This window comes from Manacus candei, unplaced genomic scaffold (genome assembly GCF_025592945.1).
Source record: "Manacus candei isolate 608988 ecotype Guabito, Panama unplaced genomic scaffold, ASM2559294v1 h1tg000042l, whole genome shotgun sequence".
NCBI classification, from domain to species: domain Eukaryota; kingdom Metazoa; phylum Chordata; class Aves; order Passeriformes; family Pipridae; genus Manacus; species Manacus candei.
The window spans coordinates 5606402-5634271 of NW_026138090.1; the positions used below are offsets into that span (position 1 = coordinate 5606402).

At 38.8% G+C, this 27870-nt stretch overlaps 1 protein-coding gene across 4 annotated transcripts in view; it reads left to right on the plus strand.

Moving 5' to 3' along the window:
* SEMA3D (semaphorin 3D) overlaps positions 1–27870 on the plus strand; it is a 138203-nt gene that overhangs the window by 33035 nt on the left and 77298 nt on the right. For all 4 annotated transcript variants that reach the window (XM_051795280.1, XM_051795281.1, XM_051795284.1 and 1 more), the window contains exons 2-3: positions 12026–12216; positions 26114–26274. In XM_051795280.1, the coding sequence (XP_051651240.1) occupies positions 12026–12216; positions 26114–26274 (352 nt within the window). The remainder of the gene's footprint in view (positions 1–12025; positions 12217–26113; positions 26275–27870) is intronic.

Consider the following 27870-nt stretch of genomic DNA (forward strand, 5'->3'; position numbering starts at 1 on the left):
TTTTCTTGGTACAAGCTATTAGTCATCTTTGTTCTTTTGAGATGATGTTTTCAGTGGGCTTTTTTTTGGCATTAATGGCACTTCTGTCACCATATGGCTTAGTCAATTACAGATCTCCAGAGTAACAAAACTCACAGTTTATGTGTTATGTTTCTATGCTTTTCTCGGGGTCCACAGAAATGTGACTATTCTGGGTGACCTAGAAGGGGAAATGTGAGACCCCGCCCTGCATTGCATATTGCACAGAAAGAATCAGTAATGAGCTCTTTCTGTGCCTCAGGAGGAGCACAAAGCAGCTGGAGTGGGACTAAGGGTCTAGACAGCTGATCTCAGTGAGGATGGAGGATGGTCAGCTCTACAGAGAAAATGTTCGATAGCTTGTCAATTCATGACCCTGAGGTCTAAGAGACTTCTCTTCCCTCAGACAAATGGGATCACCCCATTAATATGAATGGTTGAACTTCATTTGACATCAGTCAGTCCAGGGTCTGAGTGCAAGTACATTATTCCTGTGCCATTAATGCAAGTCACATACCCCAGCTGAGTAGACAAGGGAAGCTGAGTTTCCAGAAGTCATTGTTGTTTTGCTTTTGCAGCATGATGGGGAGATAGTCAGTAGGTTGATTCCTTTGCAACTATGTTCCATGCTTGATAATCTTTAAGATATTTTTTGCATTTGATAAGGTTCATCTTTAAATTTGTGCTTGTTTATTTAAAACTGATATGCTGCATCAGATAGTCCATTCAACTGGGTAGAAAGAAGCATATCACGTTCAAGATAGTGACATTGATAACTAGCAATTAATATAATCTGATTCCACTCTTTGTTCACTTTAAATCCTCCTGGAATGTCAGCCGAGTACATTTAGCATCAGCTTCCTCAGCTGTTAAACTGAAATAGTAGGAATGCATTTCCTTTGCAATGACTCAATAATTTATTATATACTAGTTACTGCATATTTTAAATTGAATGTATGAAAGGTATTATAAAAGTTTTGAAAACTATATCTTATTAGTGTTTTTTTACTCTCTAGGCACAGGAATTTTGATTTTGCATTGTGATTTAAATAAACAATTATTAAAAATCAAGGTTTAATTTGCTTAATTGGTTGTGACCTATCTCATTTTACAGATAAGTGGTTACTGTTCAGTTTGTTCAAAGATCCAAGGACCCAGGTTCCTTTTGAACAGCCAATATCTAGTTTTTCTCATGATTTATTCCTAGTAGTTTGGTTTTTCTTGTTCCTTTTGAAGAAATTGCCCTTCACAGGGTCTCTCTGTGTAAGGCTGTTGTACAATGCATGCTCATTTACTAAGTTATATTTGTAAGCTCCAGCTGTGCCCATCACTTGCTAAATCTGTCATTGAAGGATTTTGTTTTAAATTCTGCCTGGCTTTGTTTTCAGATGTCTCTGAATTCCTTCCTGTGTTGAGTCACAGCTGTGAAAAGAGAAATCTACCTCTTTAATTCAAAGGGTCAGTGGTTTAAAAACCACTAAAGCCTGATGGGGAATGGCTTAAGGAAGATAGTTAATCATAATGATCCCAAGGCTTCATAAACTTGCATAGGGCTCATCTGACATGAAGAGTCCTGGATATCTTCAAGCCCTGGTTCTTTGAGGAGTGGCTGCTTTTACCAGAGAATGGAATTCTCTATAGAACAAGCACCTGTGGTGGATTTTTGCCACCTGCTCAGCTATGGCTATGGAAACACAACTTAATCTTTTTCACCACATCTCTTTTCTAGCTAAGAGAGTGTGGAGACCAGATCCTTCCAAGTCATTTTTCTCCCCTCAGCCTTGAGAAATATTTAGTGTGGTAACTACAATGGCTTCCTCTTCTTGATGCAACTGGGAGATAATTAGCAGCAGGAAGGAACTGCTAATTTGGACAGAAAAGAGAGGTCAGCCTGGAACACAGAGCTGATATCTTATCTCCTGGGTGAGCAGAACCCACTGGCTTGATGTGAGTGTCAGCAGTTTGTTCAGTGGCATTTCTCACCCAGCTTCTTCTTCTAGCTCCAGTGGGGGAATCCTGGAAGAAATCCCCTTCTGGTCTCATCAGTGCAGACAAAAACCTTATTTCACATACAGTGTCAATAATTTTGACACTCAGTTCTGTTTAGTTTTCATGGGATAGGCGAATCAGGACTGTGTGGGTGAACTATACCTGGCAGCTGTGAGATACTGAATTAAGTTATACAGCTAATGCAGTACTTGTATCTATTCTGTGTGTACTTCACTTGTCCTATGCACACATTCCTATTCTTGATACAGGAGTTTATGATCTGCTTGTGAATCAGCTCTTGAATTGGTGCAGCTTTTGGACAGTTTTATAAAAGGAAAGCGATCCTGATTTCAGTCCAATTTCAATACTAAAGCAGATGATTTGTGAGAAGATCAGGTAGGTGTTTCCCTCATCAGAGCAATCCTTGGGAAGATAAGATCACCAGAGAGTAGGAAAAACCGTTTGATGTCTGTCAGACACTTTAGTTTAAGTGGAAGAGTGTTGGATGTTGAGGAAGATCTTCAGTGTGTGATTCAGTTCAGTTATTCATTTGTCTGTTAATTGTTAAAAGAATTAGTAGAAAAATTACGGTTGAAAGAAACATGAGGAAGTCATATGGTTCTGTTTGTAGCTCAAAGAATGGATAACTTCAGCTTTGGATCAGATTGCTCAGAGCTATGTCCAGTCAAGTTTCAAATGTCTGCAAGGACTTCTCTGAGCCCCTGTTTCAGTGGTGACAGTCCTTGTAGGCAATGAACCCTAGAAGTCCCTCAAGGTCAAGACTGCCTCATCATGTTGGGGGAGAATGATTACTGGGGAAAAGGAAATTATAGTGGTGTTTTGCATCCTACCTTTTTTGTATTGGTCTTCTGGTTATGGAACTCGCCCAGTAACTAACTGGTTAACTGTATAAAAATCTTCCCTGCTTTTCAAAGAAGTACTGATTCATCTATGCACTCTTTGTCCTCACTTCGTCCTCACGAGACAAAGGAAAGTTATTGTGGTTTTAAACCAAAGTGGAAATATTTCTGTGTTGAATGGAGGAGGTGATGCCTGAATTCTTGTTTTCTTTTTCCGTATGGTTGTTTCAGATTCCAGGAACTGTCATACTAGCACCCTTCACAAAGCAGTTTAAAAATAGACCAGCAAAACAACTATTGCACCAAATATAAATTGATTTCTGCTGTAACACAAGCGTAAAGTTCTCTGAGGGTCTGATAGCAGCATGTTCTAGCCCCTGAAAGTGGTAAAGTTGATGATCAGAGGACACAGGACTGTTAAAGCTTTGATAACGTGCTGTCTGAACTCACACTGGCAGCATTTTACTCCTTACGCAGCTCTGTGAAGTTCTTTGTAGAAAATGAAACTGTTATTGCTTGCAATTTTCTGCAGTTTGCACAAGAACTTAAATCAAGTGTAAAACCCTGGAAGAAGTGATACATGAAGTCATGGATCTCACCACAGGAATCACAGCCAGTAGTCTATTGCCCCTGGGGAGAAGGGTGGATGACTAAGGCACTGCCTGAATGTTGAAGGATGTGCTCCTAACTGCTGGTGTGACCTTATCCAAGGGATGTCATATCCTATGGTAAAAATTAATTGACTCATAATGACAAGGATAGAGGATAGAGAATAGAGGCATTAAAGCTTTTAAACTGCTCAGGTACTGTGGTGATTAGTACCTGAGGGAAACCCATAAGAGGAATATGTCCACATTGAGTTAGTGACTTGTGTAAGCTTATATAGAGGCACTGCTTCTTCCCTGTCACCAAATGTAATGAAATCAAATGTTTAAAAAAACTAGAAAGAAAGCAAATGTGTTCAGCCTAACAATAAAATAACTGGGTTAAAGGGACAATAGAGATCACTGCACTGCAATGTACATGTTCATATGTGTATCATTTTACATATTGGCTGCACAAAATGTTGATCCAAAATTAGTTGGACAATGGATATAAAAACCCCTCCTCCAACAGAGTTCAAGTATATCAGCATGAATTATTAAATCGAAATTTGTTGGAAATGTAAATCAAAATCCTTCCGGCATGTCTTTCCCTGTGGTATGGTTTATATATTGAAGCTCTGTAGACTGTGCTCTACAGAGTTCACTGATAGTGCATCATATAATGAGGCCATACGTTGATGAAAGGAGTTTTAGGAAAATATGCCATTGAATATCCAGCAAACATATTTGATCAAAGCCCAGCTGCCATATGAAGTGCACATTTTTTAACCATCACTAAACTGTATTAGCCTCAATTCTTTTGAAAACTATAAGATTTGACTTTTACACAGCTGACAATCGACTAAGCAATACTGGCAGTTAATGAAACATCCTATCAGCATTAGTGAAGTAAAAAAAATCCCAAAAATGGTTAATTATATTAAGATGCCAACTACAATGTGCAGTTGCCTTAACATTTATAACATTCTGTTTTTCTCCGAGTCCCATAATCAACTTTAAGATACAGCTGGGGAATCATTTTGTTTTACTCTTAGAGTCCCACAGACATCTATATCTATAAGATACAGCTGGTGAATCTGTGAGTGCCTGCAAGCATTTAAGCACAATTGCAAACTAGTTGGCAATACATTACTGCTTATATCAGATAAATCTAGCTACAAATTTTAGCACAATAAAGCATTGGCTGTGAAATGAAATTAGCATTATAAATATAATTGTAAATGTAAATATTTGTTCTTTATTTCTTTCAATTTTGGGAAGGGTTTGTTTTGGGGTTTTTGTGGTCGAGTTTCTGATTTAGTAGAGTCTGCTGGGTTGTGATTCTATGGACGGTCTGGGTAGCTGCAGGTTCTGCCTGCACGCAGAGTTGGCTGGCTGGTTTTGCCTTTGATGCATGTATGGCTAAAATGTGTAATATACTGTTGTATAGTATGCAATTAATGGAGCCATACAGCAGTAGGAGCTGGCTTAGGTTTGAATTGCTTGGATCAAGGACAGAAGAGCCCTACCTACTTGCATCTGTTAGATACATCCATGCAGAGAGCTCCTTGGCTGTACCCTTTCAGAGGATACACTATTGTTTACCTTGCTGCTGTGTCATGTGTAGGAGTAAGTCAGGACTTGGTACATGACAAATTTCACCAGAGTGCTGCACTATTTCCCCATCAAGCAGGGTTTTTCACAAACATGCAAAATACATGGTAGAGCAAGTGTCTATTCAAGTAACTAATATGTAAAACACCCCATTGCCACTAGTTACTGATAACCCCCAAAAATATCAGCCAATTCAGACTTCTGGTGATAGAATCGTCCCTGCTAGAGGAGTCACGCTCCACTCCTGCAGAAGTTAGAAGGTTTCCTATGAAAGGAAATACAGAGAACAGTTTTTCCATAGAGAAACACTGGCAAGAATTCCTGGAGACGAAAAAGAGACTGTAATCCTTCCTTTGAGTTGGCCATTGTAGATTTATGTTTCTTCCAGCAACAGAATGGTAGTTGCAGTATCAGTGGTTAGCTGGCTTGACAGTGCTGCCTGGGGTTAATTCAGGCTGCAGCTGAATAAATGCAATCTGTTAGTGCTTAAATGTCCAGGCAGGTCTCCCCAAAATGAGCATTTATTTTATCTGATGGCCATCATGACGCTTTTCTGGCTTTTAAGTATTTTCCCAAAAGCAAGCCAAGGCTGTTCCACAGGCAAAGCATCCTGCAAGTGTTCTCTCCCTGTCTGCTATAGTTAGAGCTGAGCCAAGCCACCACAAGTGCTGCAGGTGGTGACAGACATTTCAGAGGAAAATTCTCTCTCTTTGAAACCCTTCAGACGTCACAGCACTCGGCAGGAAGCGGTTTCCATCTAGTCTACCTTTTCATTAATGTCTCGAGGAATTTTCATGCTACTGCCTTTTTCTTTTCTTGGATACCACAGTTACAAAACCCATCTTAGAATCACTTTTCATAGCTTGAGAGGGTTTTTTTTGGTCTGCTGGGGAAACATGCTGTACTTAAAATAATGTAACACTGAGGTTTGGCTTAGGGTTCCTTTTGATTCTTATGTGTTGCTAAATCGTGCCTTACACTGCTTTCTTCTTTGGCTTGTGTTTGGGTTTTGGTTTTTCTTTTTTTTCTTTTTTATGGTCAGATGTGTAGGGTGTTCTCATGTCATTCTAAATAAAGAGCCTATGGGAAGCTGTTATTACAGATGTAATACCTGAAGTCATAATTCCTTCCACAAAAGAAAACAATGAAAAAAAAAAGAAGTATCAGAGGTGCATGTGCATCTAACTTCAGAATGAAAGGCATGTTGATATTTCTGTGTGAAGATACAAGCTGCACATCTGACTGGTGGGATGTTTGGTGGGATGTTTTATTCATGTGTTCACCTCCTCTTTGCAACATCATTAGCAGATGACAAGGTACTTTCCAACCCACTTGATCCCATCCCACCTTTTTTCACAATAAATATTGTACTTGAGAAACAGGGAATAGAATGTAAAACTATGTGTCTGATTTTCTCCATTTTTCAGGAGACACAATATACAAAGGATTAGGGTTAAAGAGTAGCATTTGTTTTATTGTCAGTCTTGGATTTATGTGTTATATGTCTAAAAGATATAATAGCACAGATAAAATTACTCACAATCACCATTACTAGTCATATATAACACGCCTGTGTGCATGGCTGTCTATCTGCCACTTTCTGAAAGGATTAGTTCTCCGTCTATGTGAAATCTTTGGGTGTAATCCTGATCTCACTGACATTGACTTGAAAAATATCCTGGTATCTTTTGAAGGCAAAGTGCTCATTTCCTGTGTGTATAATTTTAGGTGCCCAATAGTAAATTTCATGGTCAGATAAGCTCTTCATAGCAATGTGACACAGACCACTCTCTGTAAATTACCCATTCCTACCTGTATTTATCTCCAAACAGATGACATGCCTGTAAGAAATGCTTCCATCAGTAGATTGGCTTCAGAAAGATCCAGAAAACTATTAAAAATGAACAAAATAAATCAGTTTCTTCATCCTTCTTTTCTCAAATTTCACTTCCTTCATCACCGTTTTTACTATAGTTTGAATTTATCTTAATGAATAAAAAATCCAGTGTAATCCTCAAAGGTATTTTCTCTCTCTATTGGAGAGCTTTATTTATTATCATATGATTCTCTGCAATAAAAACAGATTTTTTGCTGACTCTGTTCCCTCAGGTACATCCTCCTTGTATCTCAGTCCCTTCATTTTTCTTTGCTCTATTTGACTCTTCTCAGGTGGGAATCAGAACAGTGTTTTTTCTTGCCTTCCCAATTACTGGTGTTGAATGGATAGTGTATAAATCCTGTGAGGAGCTCAGCAAAGGCAAAGCCTTTAAAGCTTTGTAAAACTCATTATAAGCTGGGTTATGCTTCATATGAGTATTTGCTAATCATCTGGGTATTTAACAATAGCAAAGGCTGCTCTATGGCAAAAGCTCATCTAAACCAGAAACACTAAACCCAATGATTAAAGCAAAACAAAATTTAAAAAAAAAAATCACCTACTGTAGGCCCTTTTATTGTACCATTGTCTTTTTATTCTGTAGTTTTTCCTGGTGTTGGGAAGTTGTGTAACGCTGATCTGGGGTTTATGTAAAAAGCAGTATTTTTCAGAATCCTTGGAAAAGAACATTTCCTGCACTATAAACAGCACAAAAACTACTTAATAAAGAGGAGAATGGTGATGAATAATAACTCTTTACCAGTTCTTGGATGGAGTTAGCTTTAACTGAGATTCATAATGAAGAGAAAAGCCTCTTCTGCCAAATAATATATCAACAGACCATCTATTTAAAGGGTACAAGAACATAGTTTCATTGTACTCTGGATGAATGTCATCTCTGTTGTTCAAGAAGTAAGTTAAGAATGTTGAGTCTAAAGATGTAATTTTATTTTTAGTCTATTTGACTTTATAAGTTATTAATCTGAGTTACGTATGCCTGTAGTTTTCTCTCTTATTAACAAAGAATATTCAATATCCAACTCATTATTATAGTACAGTTTTGGACCACATAGTAGACAATCATAGGAATTTTTCTTTTGGCATATATATGATAATTCAAAGGTGAGACATCTACAGGTATATGCATTGGACACAAATATCTGTATATTTGTAGTTAAAGAAACATGCTTTAAATTTGTATGCATATATGTAAAGGACATGTACTTAATAAAGAGATAGGAAAGAGAGAACATACTTTTCAATAATCCATAATCAACAATAATCTTTAATCAACATGAGCCAACTCAAGGTTGTTCTCAATTTTCAGTTGTCACGGTTTGTAACATTGCTATGAGATTCAATAAAACTGAGCCTTATCTCTTTATTGGAATACAAAATTCTGAATTTTAAAATGACCTTGGAAAACTAGTACTGGAAACAGGTTTTAAATTATCCTCCAATTCCATAAAGGTTTTTGTTATGGAATTAACTGAGAGCTACATGAACTACTGTTAAAAAAGTGTATGTTTGCAGATGGGACACAGTCCTTTCAGCTCTGGACTTCACGACGCCAGGAGAAGTCAGAAACTACACAGTATTTGTGAATGCGAGATTTTGCACTTAGATAGGTTTGAGCTGAACGATCTGAAAAACCTCCCATTAGCACAGAGCTCCTCACTGTCTGTGTGTCTGAGAGGGCTGAAGAGCTCTGTTTATTGCCACAAAGGACCTGGAATAAATTATGTTTAGTAAATTGGCTCCAGGTTTTCTTGTTTCAGACAGTAGCTTCGGAGCAATCTGTTTTATAGGCTCCACTAAATCTGACCAATTGCAGGGAGGTGACACCTCGTTTAGGGGACGTGACATCACGCCTGTGCCAGTCAGGTCCAGCTGCCTCTCTGTGTCAGGATGGCAGGACACCAGCAGTTCAGCTTTTTGTCTTTTGGCAGTTTAACCTACAGCCCATTACAAATTTATGAGCCCCCCAGGGAGGTCCAAGCAGGATGGAGCCGGGCTCCTTGGCCCCTCTTCAGCCTCTCGCCTCCCATCCCTACGTGGGGCAAATAAAAGCTCTTTTATTCCACTGGAAATGCCCCTATTTCAGCGAGGTGTGTGCATAACTTCCTTCCACAGTCAGTCTTGCAGGTGATAATTAACACAGTGCAGATATTTCCTAGCTGAAGCCAAGGTGGGAAAGCAGCTTTAGCCTCAGCAGTTTTCTTTTCAGACTCTTTTTCCTCATTTATTTTGGGACTGTTCACGATGAGGAAGTTTTAGAACATGCTGGTGCTTAGCAAAAGTATTGAAGAACTAAAGGAAACTATAATTTTTCCTTCCATGACAGAACTCTTCTTACTTTTCAGGGGAGGAAAGAATGGGGGAGTCAGATTTGCTTTTAGGTTTTATATTTTATTTCTGCTCAGGAGTCTGCTTCTGAGCAATGTGACTGTGGGTCTTTTAAGCATAGGACACTGATTAACATTACATGTGTTACAGAGGAAGGATATTTCCCCAAGATTAATGGCAATTTAGTTGCTCTGAAGTTCATTAACCTGAGCTACTCATTAGACTGTTGGAAAGACTCTGTGTAGAAGCTGAAATTGTATTAGAGGATCATCATAAACTAAAAATATATGTGAAAATCTGGCCAGATTGCAGTGAATTTAAGACAGGACAGTGTTGGCTTGAGCTCACAGAGCAGCTGCCTCCAGTACAAACTAACCGCCTTGTGACAGCAAATGGTTTTTCACAGACATTATTCAAATAAAAGGGGAAGGGGGGAAAAGTAAGGAAGGTTCCCATTAGCAAAAGAAAACTACATGAAAAAATGAGGTTGGGGGGTGTGGCCAAGGCCCAAGTTCAGCAAAAGACAGTGCATTCCAGCAACTGGTGTTTCGTTTTTTTCTGTAAGTGCCAAATTTAGTCCTGATTCTTCACTGTATTTTGCCTCAGGAAAATGAGCCCCAAATCCTTTGGTGAGACCCCTGTTGGCTGAGGCCCAGACCCTCAGGCCATGAGTTCTCAACATATTTGCTGTGAGACTGGCTCCTTCTTAATTGCTTTTTTGTGAAGTATGGTTTGTCACTATCATCCTACTGGAGAGGAACAGGGCTGGTGTCTCATCGTTTTACAATCTTCCCCTTCCTCCCTCCCCTTCTTTTCCCCTTCTTACCTCTAAATAAATTTCTTTAGGGTGATATAACCCAAGATAGTCTAATCAACAGTAGTCCTTCAAGGTCCACCCTCAAATAGATGTATTGGCACAGAAGGAATAAGGATCTTCTCTTAGGATCCAATACTGTAATAAAGGGAAGGGAAGGGAAGGGAAGGGAAAGATGAAGCAGAAGCATTTCACATTTGTTTTATTTTCTTTCCATGTCATCTCATGAAGATGTAGTGACATTCAGACACTGGATGTGAGTGTTGGGGAAGGGACTGAGAAGAAAGAAGCTCAGAGTTCTGCAATAGGAATGATGCTTTGGGGTTTTTAGGAATTATTTCCCTCTGTCTCTTTCCCTGCCATGCCCTTCCTGCACCCTTTGATATTGACAGGTGGTCTGGAGGCTCAGAAAGACTGAGCTTCATCTGAGAGAGATCTCCTGTGGTGGAGAGAACTGAAGGGGTTCCCTCTCCGTCCTTTCATGCTAGGAAGGATGGACTGTCTGCATCACAAGGTGCCAAGTTGATTCTGGGTGCTCTGACACCAGCACTGCAGCGAGCTGAGTGTCAGACCAGGGGAGAGGCTCAGGGGCCACGAGCCCCTGCACCTCTCATGGGCTTACAAGAAACCTCTCCTTTGATGTCCATGCAAGTGCTGGTTGATGTGGGCATTAGGATTAGTCTTTTAATCAAGCAGTTCCAGTACCTTTCACAAAAGAATTTTCATGGCAAGTCATGGGCCATTAATCTCTCCACTAACCATAACATTTCCTTACTCCTTGCTTTACGGCATTACTCAAACACTGACATTTGTCATTTCACCAACCATCTCCCTTGACCTCTGGCATCATGCACTTGCAGGGGGAAGGATCTGGTCTCACAAATATTTTCATACTCTGATCTCTGTGATTTATTAACCATCAAGTTCTGCATTCAGAACTCAGGATGACATTTCAAATGATTTCATGTGCAAAACTGGAGTTATTGGGCAAAAGAGATACCTGATAACTAGGTACAAATGGGACACCAGGGTTGCTGTTGCTTTTTTCAACTAAAAAATTTGTAGTGGCTGTGTGACCTTGAGAAAATAGGTTCACTGCAGCTTTATGATTCCGTTTTTGCATAGGGAAAATAAGGACAGTGATAATTGCTTTCATTTGTAAAACACTTCAAGATTTATGGAATATGAATGACTGTTATTAAGTGAAAAGTGTTGCAAAGATGGCTAAGTTGCACGCTGTGCTAATGAAGTCCCATATCAGCCTATTGACCTCTGTATGAAACACTCATTAAAGTTTATAGGACATTTTGGTGAATGAGTTGAGGCAGTTATTCTGCTGGAAATACTATACTGAAAGCACTTTTAAATCTGCCATCCACGTTGACTTTTTTTCTCTATTAAAATAAAACACAACTGCTTGCTCTATACAATTTTCTTAGTTTATTTATGAAAGTTTATGATGAGAATGTACTCACTGTTAACTCAGTTTGTACCCCCATGGTATCTGAGATATTATGGTTCATTCTAGCCATAGCATAAATATAAAGTAGCTGTTGTACTGAGATTAAGAAAGTTATAAAACATTAAGATATCCAGTGGAGCAGTATGAACTAACAAGTTACATGGTCACTTTTGAGCGGAAAATATTCTTTTTATGGATACTGCATTAATTTAATTTGTGCTTGAACTTCAGCCGTGCTAGACACTGGTGTTTGAAAAATTTACATATTTTTCCAGTGTCAAAATGTGCAAATTTAGTATTAAAGAAACAGATTTAGAACATTTTTATTTATATTAGATGAACTAATACTTCTGTAACGAAGATACTAAATCAGTTACTCTTTAAAGATAGGTCTGGCTTGCTCACAGAATTATTGTTTATAGAAAAATGGAGATCTACAGATGTTTTCTTTTTTTCTTCCAGATTAAACTTGGATTGTTTGAAAAGTGGGAAGATATTTCACCATAGTGCAAAAGAAGGTACAGAAGAAGGGAGCAGAATGAGAGCTTTGCAAGCGCCACATGCCTGCAGTCTACTATCTTTAGTGATGCTGTTCCTTCCAGTCATTGGAACGTCAAAACAAAACATCCCGAGACTGAAGCTTTCCTATAAAGGTAAACTTTTCAGTAGTTTTTCTGATTCTGCCACTTTTGTTTTGATGTGATGTTGCCAGCAGTTCATTTGTATTATTAATCAGGAAAGCAAAACACTGTCCCTACAGTTCCCAGAAATACATAATATAAGCCTTAAAGATGGATGAATTCTGCCTAGGGACAGTATTAAATTCTCTTTTTAGTGTATGTGTAGGGGCACATGTTTCTGAAATATAACTGGCTTTTTAAACCATTATTTCTATTTGTTCCAAGAGGATGTTAACATACTATACATAAATTAGAGGGGAGTCACTGCCTAAACATAAGCTTCTAGTGCTACTTGAAACATCCTGAGGCCCATTGGAGACATTCCCATGTGGCTGGTGGAGATGAGGTGGGACATGGAGAACATTCACACCTTCCTCGAGCATCAGAGACAGTTGAGGGAGCTGCCACAAGTGTTTCAAAGGACGGTGTAATTTATTTTTGTAATAATTTTTTTGTATTCTTGATATGCATTTTTTTTTTCCTTACTTCTTTGAGTCACAAAAGTGTGTTTATCTGTGGAATTTCTTAGTCTTGTGTGTGGTTCTTGTGGAGAATGTTAGAGGCTGAGGGGTTTAAACAGATGTATTTATGTATTAATGGACAATTTTTTATAGAGGTTAGATTTCTTGTTGCTTAGAAAGTACAGCACACCACAGGCACAGAGATATGTCACTGATATTGTCTTCTTTAACCCAAACAAATGCTTCCCAGTTAGTTATGTTTCAGCTATGTCAGCACCCTGCCCTTATGGGAGCTATTTCTGCTCTGTTTTTCAAACTTACGTCTTCCTATGCATTGCAGAATTACACTCGTGATGGTGTGATGGGACAGGCTGTAAAACCTTTGTCAGGGCTTATGATATGTTTATCATGAGTTTAACACGCTGAGGAATTTATTGAGTAAGCAGAGTGACATGCTATTTATTTACAAGCTTCTCTTTTGCTAGATTTGTATGCCACTGTGCTTTTGCTATTCCACTGTGTATGGATGTGTTTGGATGTGTTTCTGTGAGAGAGACAGAGGAAGCGAGATCAAGGGATCTTGACAACATTTTTATAAATTCAGGAAACAGTTGCACTCGCGGAGGCCAATGAATACAGAAACTGAAAGAACATGACATGAGTTATGAAAGTTAGCAATAAACCCCTCCTAACATACAACCAGCCTTCTCACAGCCAGGCCTTTTGAGATAATTCCCCAAAGCAGCATATACCATATGGCAATGGCATTTATTGTGGATTTGACACTCACGATTAGCGAATTCCTCTAAACTTCAAAAGCAGACAGCCTTTGGCAAAATCCTGATGGATGCATTTGGCAGGTAAGGATGGGAGGAGAAAGAAAAATTATTGAGGTCAACACAGGGAAAAAAGAAATGACTGAAATCTTAGTTTAAAATAGTGGCAGAGACCTGCTGGGAGTGGTTGGGAAAATGCCTGAGCTCGTTTAAAAAGACAATGAGTGGATGATTGATATTTAGGCCCTGACCCAAACTTTTATTAGCAACTTTATAAACCTTTCAGTTTGGCTTGAGGGATACAGTTTCCTGTCCAAGCTTATCCACCTATATTCCTGCAGGGGGGGGAAAATCAACAACAGATACAGATAGAAAATCGTACATAAATCTTAATTTGGAAAGCAGTGATGGAACTGAAAATCCAGAAGAAAGAGAATTATCAGAATTTATTGTGCCTTCTCTTAATTTTTTTGGGGGGGAACGGGATGTATTTTTCTTTTTCCACATGGAAGAAAAACATTATTACAGTTTTTTTATACTTATGTATTGTAAATGTTGTCAGTATGGCTTATTGTAATTAAATCATATTTTTGTTGTTGATAACATCATGTCAGATCTCCTGACCATTAATTATAGTTGGAATTAAGTCTACATTCCTCCCCCAAGTATTTCAGCTAGAATAATTCCAAGGTTTCTGAGAATTAGATGTAGGAGAAATGAACTGTCTTGCCAGTTCTCATAAAATTGTTACAAGTAACGCCACTGACAAGTCCTGGCATCTCTGTTCTTTGGAACTAAGATTTGAAATATCATAAGGAGGAGCATACAGGGCTCTTTTCCTTCTTTATGGAAAACTGACCAAGACTGGACACATCAGGATCAGGCAGCTTCAAAGACCTGGTCACACATGTGTCTTTGAAGAGAAGGGTTCGTCCCCTTCTAGGAGAAATGTGTTTGTGGGATGGCATAGCTCCATCTTCCCAGAAGAACTGAGCATTCACTGGGGCAGGAAAGCTGGAAGCAAGTAGGACTTTGCTCTGCAGTTACTGTGTCTCCCAGCCCAGCACACCTCAGCTGAGGGCTGGGAAACTGCTTCTTCCCGAGCCCTGTAGCACTAAGGAGAAGAAAGGGAATGCCAGGTGATGAATGTTGAGGGTGCAGAAGCATGGGGGACAAAAAGAGATAAATAAAAAGAGGGAATGGTATTAAAGGAACACAGAGGAAAGAGAGAGAGACAATAAGTCAGTGGTGGATCAAGGGAGAGGGAGACAAGACGGTAGGGTAGCTAAAAGAAGTGTCTGTAACCACGGGAGTGCTTCAATAAACCACAGTGCATCACAGCTCCTTCGCATTCAGACAGCAATTAAAATTTTAGAACTTCTCTGAATGGTAGATGTAGGGTTTTGTCTTCTGTGAAATAACTTACGGGGTGGAAATCTGTGCTTAAAATGTTAAGATACAGATATTCCAGTGAAGGAATTAATATAATGTCATATGATAGATTTCAGTTATTGTTTGCCTCAGTTCTAAAAATGTATTTTAAAAAAATTGTGCACATATAAAACTAAAACTACATGCAATTAAATTAAAATATCTTGTAGTACATGTGTTTTCTGCCTTTGTTAATATGATCTTTATCATATTAACATCCTCAGCCCACATTTTCCCTGTTCCATTAATTGAATAATTCTTCAATATTTCTTTTTATCTTCTTCACTTAGTCTTTAGCTTTTAGGTACTGGTTCATGTCATTGATATCTCAGAAATTATGACTGTACTTGTGATATTTCTAGGGTGTTTTCACTGCATAGACTTAATTAATCTATATCTCTTAAACACTTTTACAAGATTATGAGATATTCTTATTATATTTATGTTATGTTTAATATTAGGAGAAGGTAACAAATTGTCTTCTAATAGAAGATTACTATCTTTAGAAAATCAGGGGATGATTTTTCAGTAGTATTCCATATTTTAATGGTCTTTCTATAGTCCTGCATTCAGTGTCAGAGCAACAGTGTGTATTTATCAGTAATTGTCATGTAGCTGGAGATACCGTGTGACCTTCATGCAAATTGTAGAACTCCCCAAGCACAGAAGTGACATTCAGCTTCCCTAAGCAGCACATCCTCATTGTCTGCTACCTCATTTAATATCCTCATTCTGACCTCTACAACAAATGCAGAAGATTTTCATAAACCAGTCTCATTCATTAATGTCATTTACAGGAGAACATCAGTTCTGTTACTAAAGAACAGGAGGATCTGTGTCCTAATTTACACATGTGGACATGTTTAATTCATACAGTATAGACAGTCTTATTTATGTCTATCTTTTGAGTAATAATCTTTGTTAATTCACTGACAGGTACTTTCATACAGATTTTGTGTGTGTGTTTCTACGTTTTACTTTATAGGGAGAGGCAGTGAATAGCCAGACCAGAAGGCTGATTGTCTTCTAGAAAGAAAAGAAATAAAATTCAACTTCTTTCAATTTGTGGTTATCTTAAAATTTCCCAGTAGAAATGCAGATTCCTAACAGCAAATTTAACCTGTTGATTCACTTTACTTTGCTGCTTTTCATGAATGTCTTAATAAGTGTAGCTGTGTTCTCAATGAATGCATTTATATTACCCAAGTGTGCACCCTGGTTTCTTGGCTGGAAGGGATGCCCTAGACCAGGTTTGGATATTGTCACAGTGACCTATCCACACTGACATCCACAAACATATATCATTCCCATGTGGGAATGTGGCCATGTCCCAGAGTGAGCCATGCTTGCTGGGAGCAGTGGTGAGTTGGCCAGAGGACCAGGATCCTGCATTGTGACACAGTACATAGGAACAGGCACCACTGAAGGCAACCTTTGGCTTTTAAAACAGGACTTACTTAACACTGTTAAAAACAACTATGGTAGTAATTTAAATATAATAAACAAGAACATTATTTTCAACTGGTTTGTTCTTCTCCATATTGAATGAATTAAGCTGCAGTCTCACTCCCACTAAAGTCATGGCAAGAGCTTTGCCACTGAAGTAAATTGAAGCACGATCAAATTTACACTCCTTGTCTCTTTTTTAACCTTAAATAAGTAAACTAAAGACAGGCAGTTCTTTCTCCTCTGCTGAAGGATGACAATGCTAAATCATCAGTTCCATGTGGAAAATAGCCCCATTTAAGGATTGTTTAGTTTCATGCAATGTTTTGTACACAGAATTTTCTTCCCTCTAAGAATTTCCCCCTAACAGTGATCCATTCTTACAACATGGTGAAAAAGCAGAGGAGAACATTTTGGTGGCAGGAATTCTTTTGAGAACTTGATTAGATGAGTACACTTCCTTAATGTTCTAAAAATGGTCCTTTGAACATGCTACTTTAAAATGTCAAGCATCCTGTTCTCTGTATAGTTTTTGCTTTAAACTTGTTTTATTTTATAACTGATGAGATGCTTAACTGTTGCATCGGAGCTGTTAGTTTGTTCTGTTTCAGTGTAGCTGGCTTATTTCCACGTCATGCATTGTTTCATTATACATATAAAACATAGTTACAATTGTGCAGCTCCATGAGCCTCACTTAAACTATCTGTGACACTGCAGCAACCCCAGTACCCCAACGGGGTGTTGCACAACTATGAATGGTTGGAACTAGTGGTGTACAAATAAGCCTAGAAATGAGCTTGCATTTTGCAGCTGTGCTTGCTCTACAGGAAGAAAAACTAAAACCAACAAAAGCCTGCTCTTGTGGCAATATCAGCAACTGTAAATCTGAATGCTCATGAAGATCAAGCAAAGTGGGCTAAGTGAGGAAGTGGTGCTTTTCTTTAGTCCCTTGTTTGCTGTTAGATTCATTTTTGATGATTTGTTATTTCTCAGAAAAATCTGTCTCAGACTGTTTTGCAGAGAAACAAAATGTTTATGTGAGAGCGAAGATCCCAGTTTTGGATGATTGTCTAGTTATGCAAAAGACTTTGTCTGTTTTGTCTCAAAAATGCTTTCTGGAGGCAACGATCATTGAGACTTACAATGTACCCTGGCTTGAAGATGGATGGGGCACTGCTGTCCATGTGAGGAAAGACTTTTGTATGTTCTGTAGACTAAGTATAAACTTGAAGGCATTTATAACAATTTGGTAATGGGAAAAACAGCAAGTTTCTTACAGAATTTTTTTTCCTTTCTTACACTAGTGAACTTGAAGGTCAGATCCAACCATATGTTGCATTTTCTGTCATATAATTATCATATATATATAATGTCCTGGAGAGCAGCCTCCAGTCAGTGACATCAACAGTTTATATAGCAGTTGAACTAAGAATAACCTTAGAGAATTGACCCGTATCAACCTCTTAACAGTGTAAACAGCCTGTAGTTCACAACAGTTTTAATTTTTTCATGATCACAATAGGGCCTCAATTGGATAAAAAAAGAATTGTGTTCACAAAATACCAAACTATTCTGCTGAATCTTGACTTTATTAAATCTCAAAAGATGAGAGAAAAAACACAAAAAGGAAGAATGATTTGTCTCTTGCAAAAAGGAGGATGGGACAGTGTAAAAAACTGGTCCCCTAGAAGAATGTGGGGAAGACACATGGTCAGTGGCATCAGCTCTGAAGAGGGTTCTTTCAAAAATCTATTTTTTAATTGCATGTTTACTAACGACATCTGTTAAGTAAATCCAACTCAGATGAATTTCAAAATTCCCAACCCTGTTCTCTTTCTATGCACTAATTTGAGGGCATGATCCTCCTGACGTCAGTGTCTGTCTAGCAGTGGACATCTGTGGTCACCACGCAGGTCCTCCTCGAGTCACATCCTATTTCCCTTTCCTCCCTCCCGATTTCTGCTGTTCCACTTATATCTGAGTTCCTCACAGAGCGACTGAGGGAATAAGGGGAGGAGGACTGTTCTGTACTCAGAGTCCTTTGGACATAAATACACAAAGAGATAGCAGAAAGAGGCAAAATTTCCTTTATCATACCAGTGCGCTGTCGGAGAGTCAGAAGGATTGTGTAGCTCTGCTTAACAGAGACATTTTAACAAGGATGGGAGTGACAGAGATACCTTTTTTGAGAAAATAGACAATCTACTTTGTGATCCAAATCCTGGCTGTCCCAAAATAATTTGCCGTTGAACCATAGAGTTTGGCAGCTGAGAGGTTACTGAAGACACTGAAATTTTGTGTTTAATTTATCTGGCACGATTAGAGTGACTTTACAAATTCTCTGCATCATCCATGCACTCTGGATTTTCTTGAAAAATATATCTCATTAAATATGTAACACAACCTTAGCCTATATGACATAATGGATATAAATATTAATAATAAAAAATGACCTGCCTACAATATGAAATAAAAGCTTATAACTTTGTGGATGCTAGAGCATCCACAGGTCATGTCACCCAATTTTATATTTGAAATTAGGTTGGGAGGGGCTTCTGTTTGCCTTGTAAAGGAAACTTCTTAGGGTCCATTCCAGATCTACTGACGGGTGTGCACTTCGTAGGAGCTGGAGCTTTGAACCTGCTTTCCTGTTGCTCTGGAACTAATATGCTGCAGCACATGGTTTCCTTGTGCAGGCACACATCTCTGAGATCCGTTGTCCTGTTGCTTTTAGTAACTACACTGCTGTTGCAATGTTACCCAAGTCTACAGGGCATGTACTGGGTCCACCTGAACATCTGCAGGTGGGACTCTGAATCTGATAGAGGTTGCTTGGCACATCTCCAAGACAAAAATCTAGCTTATTAGGGAATTAATGCTGATATTCAATGAGCCCTGCTTTTAATGGCTTTATAAGAACTTAATTCATGTCAATATCAGAAAGCATAACCGATAATTCTAATTCATTTTACCATAGGAAAATATATAGCCTAATTATATTTGCCATAGTAAATCTAGTTTACCATAGTAAATATGTAGTCTAGTTCAAGGTATTAGAATGGGAATTGGGTTTATTTTCATTGCTCCGAGGCGTTCTTTACTATTGCCAGTGCAAAACTGTTTTGCAAACCTACCTTTGTTTTAGCCAATTTAGCTACCTTGTTCTACTTGCTGGCTCGCTTGCTTTTTGATACTATAAATATATATGTGTATGTGTGTAAAACAGGGGTAAAAAAAGAAAAATAATAAAAAGAGAAAAGTCTCAAAGCCTTTTGAAATTTCCTGAAAACAGTTATTTTTTATATTTAAACCACATTTTCTTAGAGAATGTCCATCTGATGCAGGTATCTGAAATAATGACTAAGTGACTTAAACGGTGATTCCCTACAGCTGTCACGTGTCTGTACTGCACTTCTGTAGCACTTCAGAGCAGGGCTACTAATTTTGCTTTGTTAACCAGAAGTCATGATGGTAGAAACATCTAAAATCTTCTTACAAAAGTTCCCCTTCCTCATTCAGAGCATGGGAAAGAAAGCTTATCTGGCCTACGTCAGAGAGGGAACCTCCCTGTGGGGACGGGAACAAGCAGTTATATGCATGGAGAGCAAGTAGGAACCTCCTAAAGCAGGTTTGCTGCCAACAGCAGAAATCTCTGTTGCAGTGACAGGTAAATTTGCTCGCAGAGGTCCCTGGCCTTGGCCTCCTTTCCTGTGCAGGCACTGCTCCCTCCACAGTCCCTTCAGCCCAGCCAAATACTGTCTTTGCTCCCCAGGTAGCAAGTCACATTGGTGAGCTGATTATTGTTTCCCAGACCTGGTTTCACCTCCTTTACTGTTTCTGCTCTGCCTGCATGTCCATCTGAATGTATCTTGGTTGAGTCAAGAAACTAGAAGAGCTTTTCAAAGCCAGTTCTGAGGAAATGCCCTTGCTCTCAGGGGAACGGTGTGAAGGGCGTTGAGGGGGCATCAGCACTTAGGAGATGTTACAGGCTCTCTCAGACGGTGGTTTCATGGCAGCTGAGCCAACATTACAACATGATGCTTCTGGACTGAGTACGACTGCTCCCTTCTCCCCAGACACACTCCCTTCTCCCCATACCCATTCTTTCCCCTCTCATCTGCTCCCTGGTGCATAGACCTGCCCTTGCTCGTGCACTATCTCCAGCTCTCCTCAGCCCCTTTCACAAGAGTATGTGCCATTAGGACTTTATGTCTTATTTAGCTTTACAGACTGACCATGCTGCTTGTGTGGCCTCTGTAGCAATGCTAGAAATCAGGGAGAAGTATAGTCCCCATGGCTTCTTGCTATACACCCAGGGCCAGATTTTCCACTGATAAAATTGTTGCAGGTGGTTAAACTGATGGTCTGGCTCTGAGTTTTGATGCAAGTGCAAGTGCTTGTGGAGCATGCAGAGGAAAGGGAAGGGTGGAATGTACAGCTATTCAGTGTTTCCATAAAAATTGTGTTACTCAGGTGCTGGTTATAACTGGTGTGTAGTATACAATGACACTGGTGTGGAAATTACAAATAGCATCTAATAATAGCAATGATAGACTATAAATCTGGATTTTTTCTGTCACTGAACTGTTCTCTTAAGTCTTGAAAATGGAGGCACTAATGAAGTAACTGAGCAAGTACATCTATTTGGTATTAACTCTTCATTGTCAATTCACCTTCAGGAATACCTCACAGTGCCCTGTGTCTCTCTTCAGCCTGTTAGTATCAATATTATTGTGTTTTTCAGGCCCATGAAATTGGACCTTGGTATTACACCAGAGCTGTTCATGCCACTACAGTTCAAAGTCTCCCACTTTTTTGTATAAGAATCTTTCTACTTTGTTATGAACATTACCCTCATTAGGAAGCTGACATACATTTGAACACAGTGAGAAAAATGTTAAAGTGGAAGTATTGTTAAGATATCTGACCAATTTAAAAACATCTTTCATCTATAACAGCTGTAGGCTGAATGGAGCAAGTCCTGGTGTCAGATGTACAGTCTGAAAGCAGGTTTGAGTAAAATGAATCCTACGAAGAGAACTGTCAGCACTTGTCAGTAGTGTCAGAAGAACTGTTAGTCAGATCTGAGTTTCTGTAGCCAACTGTACCTTGGGTTTACTTCAGAAAACTCCTTACAGGTTTAAATCCTGGACACTGAAATCCCCAACAAAATTCTCATTTGCTCCAAGTGTGAAGCAAAGTCAATTTATCTTACTTCCTACTTTCTTCATCAACGAAGCCCAAACGGAATAAGAATTTAAAACTGTCATGTTTTGTACAGCTGCTACCAGAGAGGATGAGTAGAAGTAGCAGGACAGCCTGCTGCTGTTTTATCTGTCCACAGATAAATGGGCCATAAAGTGTAGCAAAATTCTCTGTCTTGCCTCAAGGTGACGTGTTTATCTCTAGAGAACGCTCAGTTTCAGAATTCCTTCTGAAGATGCAGTTAGTTGAAAAGTGCAGGTGCAGGTGCTTGCAAATACTCTAACCATTTGTGCATCATTCTGAAGGAAATAAAAGTCTGAAATGAAGGATTGCTCGTGTTTTGAAGGCAAGGGCAATATAATGATGGGAATTTGTTCTGAACAAATACATCTGAGGTCAACTGGATCTTTTAAACTCAGAATACTTTAGGAATTCTCTAAATGGCTGTATTTATGCTATATTGACATATATGAAATATGGTTCAGAATTTCTACAATATCCATGTAAGTCTTCATGGGTATTCTCCAGCAGTGAAAGGACTTGCTCCTACCTAGAGGAAAGTGATGTGACATTTGTTTTTTACTGTATATAAAAATTATGCAGCCTTTATATTCAATCTTATTTCCAAGCTATTTTCAATAGTTAGTAAATAACTACCCAAACATGATTCATCACCACTTTGTAGCTTGTGTTGTCATTTGTGTCAGTAAGAAAGCGGAGTGCACTACTGTCATTCCAGTCTGGAATATTTTACAGATATTTTCCTAATGATGCAGTGAAACAAATGACTGCACAAGGCAGCAGGCAGGGCTCATTCCCACTTGTGCATTTCAGTCATGAGGCAGCTTTTTCTCTCACTGTTGTAACTGTTCCAGTTGGTTTTTTTTTACTGAGAAATTCTGTAAGTATTAAGCAAGAGATGACAAATTTCCACTTGGGATGGTCACTTCAGAGATCATTCCTTCCGAATAAGAATGAAATGGGAAGTGGAGAGCAGTCTCAGTCATCATCTTTCAAGTATGTGGAGGATCAAGTCTATATTTTGGCAAGTGACACCCTTGCAAAGTCCCATGCTTTGCATGACTCTAAGCAGTGAAAGTGCTTTAGAGCATTTGCACAAACATATCATTTATCCTTCCTCGGATCAAATTCCCATGGCTGGAGATGTAAAGGAATTTTCCCTCATATTCTGCATCTTATTTACTCATGTCCCACAGGCGAGCACTATGGTATGACTGGAAGCTTGTCATCACAAGAGATTTAGAAGTAACACAGTGATATGGATTGCTGAAACACAGTAGCCTGTGAAATTCATGAGTCTCTCCTGTTTATTCATATTAATGCCTGTGAATGATTAATCAGGTGATATTGTGATCCTATATTCATCTACTTCCCTTCATCCTGTCTACTAATTGGGACACAGTTGTGAAATAGGGATTTCTAAGACATTTATTATTATATACAGTGGATCAGATAACCTAGTAATGCAGCCAGCTCTTCCATAATGGGTGGAGAAAAGAAAGGTAATTACTCAGAAATTATGTACTCCAGCAATGCTCAGCTGATAAACAGTATTTAAGAATTTTAATAGCCCAAGGGAGATAAAACCTCCTATTGTGCTGTGGCTAGCGTCAGAGAACCTCTTGCCAATAAACAGCTCTATCATATTCAGTATTGACAATCTCCAGTCAAAAAAAAAAACAAGGGAGGAAGTTTGTACCAGGGATGACATCTAATGAAGACACATCTACATCACACACAAAATATTCATAGTGAGTTTCTCTCAAAATGGCTGCTCTGTAAGAGAAAACCTAGTTACTACATGTGCCAGGAGTGAAAGAACCCAGTTACAACAAACGTCAGAAGCAGTACATCTTTATGTCTTATTGGGTAAAAGCACACTAGTGGAGTGAGCTAAGCTTCAGAAGATGTGTTTCTTTTTCCTTCTTAAAAAAATTGTATTTCTTTATTACGCTGGCTTGGTCATTCTTCAGCCAGGCTGTTCATCACCCAGCTCTAGTGTAAGAAGCAGTTTGGAGGGAACCGAGTTTTTTATAGTACCATGGTAACCATAAGTTGCTCCTAAGTGATCTCACTGTCAATTAATAACCAGATCTTTTAAAGTGTTACTAATTTAGAAAATAAACCCTGACATCTTTGTCTTCGGAAAAGATATGTGAGAAAGATCATTACTGGTGTAAAGCAGTGTAGTGCTTAACACTGGATTTAATTTTTCAATGTGAAGTAAGATGTTTTTCCAAAGTACTGCCAAATAAATCTCACCTAAGGGAATAGGAGCTGTGATAGAGCTGCAATTTGTTTTCAGATTTTATTGTGACAACATTCTGCAGTGAGCCAGACAAAACCACACAAACTTAAGTAGAAATAGCTGAGCCAAAAAATAATTGTCATAATTATACGCCAGGTAGTCAGATTAATAATGATAAAATATTTTTCCTCCCACAATGCTGTTTACTAGCCAGCAACAGAACTTAATCTTTGCTTTGCTTGTCACATGGTTTATGAGAGACTTTGGAGAAAAATATTTGTGTGTTTGGGGTTTTTTTTTGTTTGTTTCGGGTTTTTTTTTTGTTGTTTGTTTTTTTTTTGTTTTTCATTTCATTCAGGACATTTTCTGCAAAACACTTGCCCTAATTTTTGTCATGATCAGGAAGTGTAAATAACTTGTGCTATAAGTCTGGCTCCTCTAGCAGGAAGGCTACATTGTCCATCCAGTGCCAGAAAGGTGGAAATACTCTTAATTTTATGTTCAGTTAAATATAGGATTTACCTTTCTGTTTGAAGTTTTCTGAATCATTTAGCTTGGAGAGTTTTCTTGTGGAAGAACTGATTCACATGTTTATTTTTTTCCCTCAAATTAGCGATTCCCCAACAAGACTTAACTCTCCTTGTGCTCTTTTCTGTATGGTGTGTCCTCATCCAGAATTACCATGGTATTCATTAAGCAAAATGGTACAGACTTTTTACTTTGCAGCCTTTTAGCTTTTTTACAGAAGTAAAATTCTTTCATTAGTTTCATAGAGTAACATGTTTTTTCTTAATTATCTTTTGGAAGAGATTTGAAGCCACTATTAATTCACAGTAAAACTTAAGTGTCAAAGTGTGTTTTTAATAGGGATCTTAAAAATGTTACTACCGGACGTTCCTTTTAATATATCATCTCCATTTAATTGAAATAATGATCTTTGAAGATCCCTTGATTGCCTGGAGGAGGAGGCCCATGTGGACTATGTGAAGTTCAACAAGGCCAAGTGCAAGATCCGGTACCTAGTTCGTGGCAATCCTAAATATCAACACAGACTGGGAGATGAAGAGATTGAGTGATGAATAGACCGAGTGCAGTCCTGTAGACATGGACTTGGGCATACTGGTAGATGAAAAACTGGATATGAGCCAGCAATGTGTGCTCACAGCCCAGAAAGCCAACTGTATCCTGGGCTGTACCACAAGAAACACGGCCAGCAGGTTGAGGGAGAGTATTCTGCCTTTCTATTCTGCTCTGGTGAGACCCCAATTGCAGTACTACACTCAGTTTTGGGGTACTCGGTTCAAGAAAGACATGGACCTGTTGGAATGAGTCTGGAGGAGGGCCATGAAAATGATCAGAGGGCTTTAGCACCTTACCTGTGACAACAGGCTGAGAGAGTTGGGGCTCATCAGCCTGGAGAAGAGAAGGCTCTGAAAAGACCTTATTGTGACCTTTCAATATATAAAGGGGTCTTATAAAAAGATGAAGGAAGACTTTTTACCAAAGCCTGTAGAGAGAGAACAAGACACAGTAGTTTTAAATTGAAAGAGAGTGGATTGAAATTGGACATAAGGAAGCATTTTTTATGATGAGGTGGTGAGGCACTGGTATAGGTTGCCCAGAGAAGTTATGGATGCCCCATCCATGGAATTGTTCAAGACCATGTCAGATGGGGCTTTGAGCTACCTGATTTAGTGAGAGATGCTCCTCCTCATAGTGAGGGGGTTGAACTGGATGATCTTCAAATGTCCCTTCCAACTTGAAGCATTCTATGGGTCTCTGATGTCTGCCACTTCTCACCACTGTTTCCTGCTTGTAACTATTCTTGGCTAGCATTGACCTTCTTTGCTGCTTCATATCTGAAGGGCCAAATATTGTGAGATATTAATCCTTAATCATGTGTATCCCTGAGTATTATGATATAAACATACATTAGTTTTCTTAGAATGAAGGAAAGAGATAACACACATTTTGCAAAGATTTGTCTTTTTTTATTTCTAATTTTTGTTGAATTTCTGATTCCTTTATGCCATAGAGAAAATGTGTTAAGAAAATTTTATACAGAAAAATATTTTCTGAAAGTAAATATTACCCAATTTGGAAGTGGAAAAAAAAAACAAAACAAAGCAATCCAAAATTAACAGGAATTGTATTATGACTCTGGAAAGACTGCAGTTATCTCACTGGTATACTCTATGCTGGTTGCATATATTTATAAAAGATATAGATGAGCCATATATAAAAATTTTGATTATAAAGGTTTTCTTCATTTTACCCACAGACTTGCTGCTTTCAAACAGCTGCATCCCATTCCTGGGATCTACAGAGGGGCTTGATTTTCGAACCCTGCTGCTAGATGAGGAGAGGGGCCGGCTGCTAATTGGGGCTAAAGACCACATCTTCCAGCTCAACTTGGTTGATTTAAACAAAAACGTGAAAAAGGTCAGTGTATTTTCTGCAGTTTATCTCCTAAGTTAAATTTAGTTAAATCTTTTTATTTATTTATTTATTTGTGGTAAATGCAGATTCATTGTGCACTGCAGTCTACAAGGATTTGATAATCTCACCTCCCATAGTTATACAGATTATCTTCGTTCAGTCGAATTTCTCATGCTATATGATCTGTGCAACTGATGCCCTGCAAGAGATCAGCGACCTGGAAGAGTCCTGCAGTGCATGAAAATAGCATCAAAATATCAACAAACAGGAAAAATGCAGCTCAGAGTGTTCACCTCTCAATTTCTCTGGTCATGGTCACCCTATAGGATTAAAAGCATTTGAAAGGAAATAACTGAAGACAGCTCTTTCATTGCTTCCTGGCATCACTGGGATTACTTTACTGTAATATTGAACAGAGTGCAGGCAATTTGGATGGTTTAAATTATAGTAAAATGTAAGTGGCAATTTTAATATTAATATTTGTGTTAATACCTAAAATTACCAGTGATAGGAGAAGCTTCCACTGGGATCTACTGTACTCCCTTGCCCATGCCCTGTGACAATGTGTTAACTCCAGATAGTATGATGGCAATTTAGGCTTCAATATTTCTAGCGGACACATTGAACTGGAGCTTTTTGAAAAGCACTCATATCACAATTGACTGCTATGAGTAAAAACCAGATGCTTGCACAGGAACACATGAAAACTGGTTTTCTACTTCTTCCAGATATGAAGAAAATGTAAATTCTCAGCTGTGTTTGATATTTTCTTTAAGCACCAGAAGGGGGTTTTAAGTTACTGTGTTCTCCTGTCAGCTCTGAAGGGGTAACTGACCCTGAATTAATGTGAGTGCAGGCAGGGCTGAACAGGTGTAATAAGAGACTATTTTGCCCACATATTTGAGCACAACACTTGCTGTCGTTGTATAGAAGAGATACAGTACCAGGCTGAATATCTTATTTCTTATCTTGACTTCTGCAGTGCCGGACATGCCAGTTTTGTTAAAACTCAGATTCTGAGTATTTCAGGAAGTTTCTTCCCTGGGATGCTTTATCAAATACTTACCTTGCTTCTGTCATCTCAGTAGTTGACTTAAAACCCACCACCTCAGGATATTGCATTAATAACAGCACTGTTAATTATAATTGCAGATTTTCAGGCTACAAATTGATTTCTGGTGCAGGCTTTCTGTAGAAAACAAATTCTGTTTGTGTAAAAAGCAGATTTTTGTTTCTGTGGGATGCTGTTTGCCACCTGAGAGATGCTGAGTGCTGTCACTTCCCGTTATGTTCAGTGGGGCTTTATGAGTCCAGACCTTGCCGGAGGTGGTGGCACCCTGCGAGTGTCACCCCTCTATCCAAGCTGGTGACACTTTGCCTTCAGCCAAACCACCACTGATCGTTGTGGATGTTGTGCTTTCCAAGAAGAGTGAGGCACAGATGGAGCCAGGAGAACTAACGTGCAATCAGTCAGTGCCATTTGGTATAGATGTTGTAGCACAAAGACTCACTTCGTACAGGAAGGAAAATTTGCATTTGGTAAGCTGAATAGAGAATGTGTGCCCTGTGGTAACCTGAAAGCAGGGAATAAAATTCCTA